Genomic DNA, 3,825 nt, shown 5'->3' on the forward strand with positions numbered 1-3,825 from the left:
CATACACACACACACATATATATACTAAAAGTTGCAAATGCACATCGCGTTCAAATGAAACGAGCTAAGGAAGAAGAACGTGTGCCTGCCTACGTGTCCGGTTTATATAATGTCAAAAGAATTTTTTAAATGAATACGCGACCCTTTCCTAATGTTAAGTTTCTCTTTTTTTTCTTTCCTTCCTTCTCCCTTCTTTTTTTATTCCTCCTTCTAAGTCACCACCACCCTCATCACCACCACCACCCTCTCTCATATCCCTTTCTTCCTTTCTTTTTAAATCGTTCTTTCTTTAAGAAAAAATGAATCGCAATGAAAGCATCCCTCAATTTTCCTTATTCAGTTTCCGTTAGGTTACTGTTAAACGAAGTTAACACGATGATGATTATTCTAGGTCGCACACTTAAAATAAACTTGTCAGATAACTTGTGCGCGTCATTTTCTTTCTTGACCTATTGCATTATTATTACGCAATGACGTTCCCGATTATTAAAAAAAAAAATATGTTGAAAGAATAAAATGATTTATTATTGTAATAAATATATATTACATGAAAGCTTTTTTCCTTTTTTTTTTCTTTTTTTTTACATATAATTACATGCATTTACGTTTATGCACGTAAATGCACGTGTGTATGTATATATATATATATATATTTACAAAATAAAGAAACTATAGTTATCAAACGATTTCATACACAGGGCCAAGCATTTTCTACCATACAAACATAAACGCATACACGTATGTATATATATATACATACATACGCGATCGCGTTAATATTTATGCATAGTTATGTTTGCAAAGCCATAAAACTAATTTCGTTTTCCGCCCGGTGACGGGTATTAGGAGGTGGGGAAAATTCTGAAAATGCATTTATAAATCAAATCCTCGGGCTCGTACTTCCGGTATTTTGATCCCTTGCGAAATAGATGGTGGTTTTACGAGGCCAGCCAACGTGATCATCGTATATCGTATTAATCGATTTGCAAACTTGCAACGTAAAAAAAGAGAAGGGTGTGGGGTGTGAGGAGGAGGGTGGGGGGGGGAGGGAAGAGAGAGTATTCAATATCACTTTTTTCTTATTAATCAAATAGACAAACAAACAAAATTAAAAATAACGTAAAGAATTGACAAAGAAAAAGATATGAATTTTATTATACTTTGATTGTTTTGTTAATATAAGATAAAAATAAAAAAGAATTTAATATAAATGTATATTGTGAGAATTTGGATTAATTTAATTATAAATAAAAACACACTTTTTTTTCTTATGAGATTTTATAACATTGCTGTATCGCCCACGGGGGTTTGAAAAAGTTTAGACACAGTCCTGTTCTCCCATACGTTTTAAAAACGAACTGTTAACATATAAGAGGAAGTGCAGCAGTTGGTTTATTTATCCATTTTTTTTTCTTCTCTCTCTATTTTTTTTTTTTTTTTCTTTTTTCTCTTGCCCCTTCAATTTTTTTTTATCCCCCGTAAGATATTTTACCGGGAACGTTCTTGTTATCGTTTTGATAACTTTGATGTCTCACTCGATACATTTTATCTCATTCCGAAGCAAATAATATATCGTAGCACAGTATAAGCAAAAGGGCCATGTAATGAGGAGAAAAACAAATGTTCCTTTTACGCGTTTATGCGAATAGAGAACCTCGCCTCCAGCAAGAACGGTAAAAAAACACATATATATATATATATATATTACTATTTTCCTCTATTTATTTTGTTTCTTCTTTCAACGAATCAATGCTCATTTTCTCTCTCTCATTTCTATTTTGTTGTTGTTGTTGTTTTCGAGTACCTTTTGTTATTATCTACGTTGTCGTTTCACATTCGAATAATCGATAGCTAATAATAAAAAAAAAATTCATTCGATATGTTTGCGAGAATTTTATAATATATCATATACGCGTGTAACTAAATGCGAAAACAAATCTATTTCAACATTTGTTTCATAAAAAATAACTCTATCGCAAAACAAAAAAATACATTTATTTTAATGTAATTAATTTTTTGTGTTTATAATTCAAACCATATTTCGCATAAGTTCACGATAATATATATAGGGTTATAAAATAATATATTACTTAATATTAAAGGAATGTAATTTAATCAACAATTACTTACTCTTACTTCCATATCGTTTGTAAACGTCAATCCTTCTTCTCTCGTTTTCTCTCTCTCTCTTTCTGTCTCTCACTCTAACACTATAATGGATAATTCTCTTCCTGTTGATTCTGGAATAGAATTTCATCGATTAAACATTAAACCAAACCGTTCGAGTAATTTCACGTTAATAACCAGTTACGATTAATTATTTTCAACCAATTGTAAAAGGATCTTTTGATAATTAATTTAATCATAGTTCCACGAGAGAGAGTCATCAACGATCCGTTCCAATTAAATGATATTACCTGATATCCGACACGAATGCAAATATCTATTAGCGTGTGAAATTTTCCATTGAAATTATTATCACAATTATTATAGATTCATATATATATATATAGATATTTTTTTTATATAAATCAAACGTATTCTATACGAGTTAGAAATCAAATTTTCATGCTTATATCACACTCACACATTTTTTTTAATTAAGAATAATCCTATTTTGCAATAATATATATATGTAAGAACTTTATTACAAAATAAAAGAAAGTTTTTGAACACGTTCCTATATATATATATAATATGATTTTATTCAAACAAAAAGATCATAAAGGGAGGAATGGTTTAATTGAAACTTTACAAATTAATATTTCAAAAAATTGTTCATCTCGAATTCACATCCCTGCAATTATTATTAATATGATTTAACATTAAACATATTATTTGATCTTGAATATTATTAAAAAGCACGTTTAATTTTTTTTTTTTTAATTCATAATTCTCCCGTAAAAATTTCATAAATATTACGAGGTAGTTTGATATTTATTAATGAAAATCATTTAAAGATTCGAAATATAATTTTGTTCAGAGTACTCGTGATCCAGTTCCGTCACGCGAAGATCACGTTTAATTTGCCACACCTCTTTTTTTTTTTTGTCGAAAAAGAATAAAAAAGGAACGAACCTAGTTCGTGACACGTGACAATAATACCCCACAATGAAAATCTCAATTTGGCAAATCAACATTGTCAACCGTCACACCTAAGTTTGTTTTCTCATTAATCTTACATTAGTATCTCCACCCTTGTTATCGGTTAGAAAATTTATATGGGTTCGATTAATCGATATTGAGATCATTAGCTAGATATCCTTTTTTCGATTGCAAAGACTATGAAGAATTAATTATTTTCTGTGTAGGAGGGGGTTCTTCCCATTTATCATTATCAAGTTCATTAAACACATTATTAGGGAGTTTATTCTATGATATATGGGGGATTGGAAACCATAACAATTATACAAATAATTTGTTAAGAACAAAACAAGATGTAACGATTGCAATTTTTACGGTTGTTCATTTTTTTGTTTTAGGAGGAAAAATTAATATACGAATTAATTTTTTCTTTTCTTTCATGCGCAAATATATTTAAGTGTATTATAATAAAAAAAATAAGTTTCTATAGTAATCGTTTAACACGTTGTTTAATTGTTGGGGATATTAAACGTAAGAGAAACGAATCAAAGGATATTTAACTCGAAAGGAAGATGAAATAACAACAAAATTTCAATTTAGATATTTGTATAGTAAAATAAAAAAAAAATGAAGTTTTTCTTTTTACTTTGAATTTTATTTGCTTTCCAGTGTAACTCCATTTGACCTACGACATGCGATTCATGATTTAAATAGACCAAAGAACCACCCCCTCCCCCCTCC

General features: G+C 29.2%; 1 protein-coding gene across 5 annotated transcripts in view; it reads right to left on the minus strand.

Annotated features, from left to right (window-relative positions):
- Positions 1-3,825, minus strand: part of LOC106787724 (parathyroid hormone/parathyroid hormone-related peptide receptor-like) — an 18,439-nt gene that overhangs the window by 5,179 nt on the left and 9,435 nt on the right. For all 5 annotated transcript variants that reach the window (XM_014750338.1, XM_014750334.1, XM_014750337.1 and 2 more), the window contains exon 3: positions 2,131-2,240. In XM_014750338.1, the coding sequence (XP_014605824.1) occupies positions 2,131-2,142 (12 nt within the window). In that variant the 5' untranslated portion in view covers positions 2,143-2,240. The remainder of the gene's footprint in view (positions 1-2,130; positions 2,241-3,825) is intronic.

The sequence above is a fragment of the Polistes canadensis genome, unplaced genomic scaffold (assembly GCF_001313835.1).
Source record: "Polistes canadensis isolate GaletaPanama2010 unplaced genomic scaffold, ASM131383v1 scaffold_111, whole genome shotgun sequence".
Lineage (NCBI taxonomy): Eukaryota > Metazoa > Arthropoda > Insecta > Hymenoptera > Vespidae > Polistes > Polistes canadensis.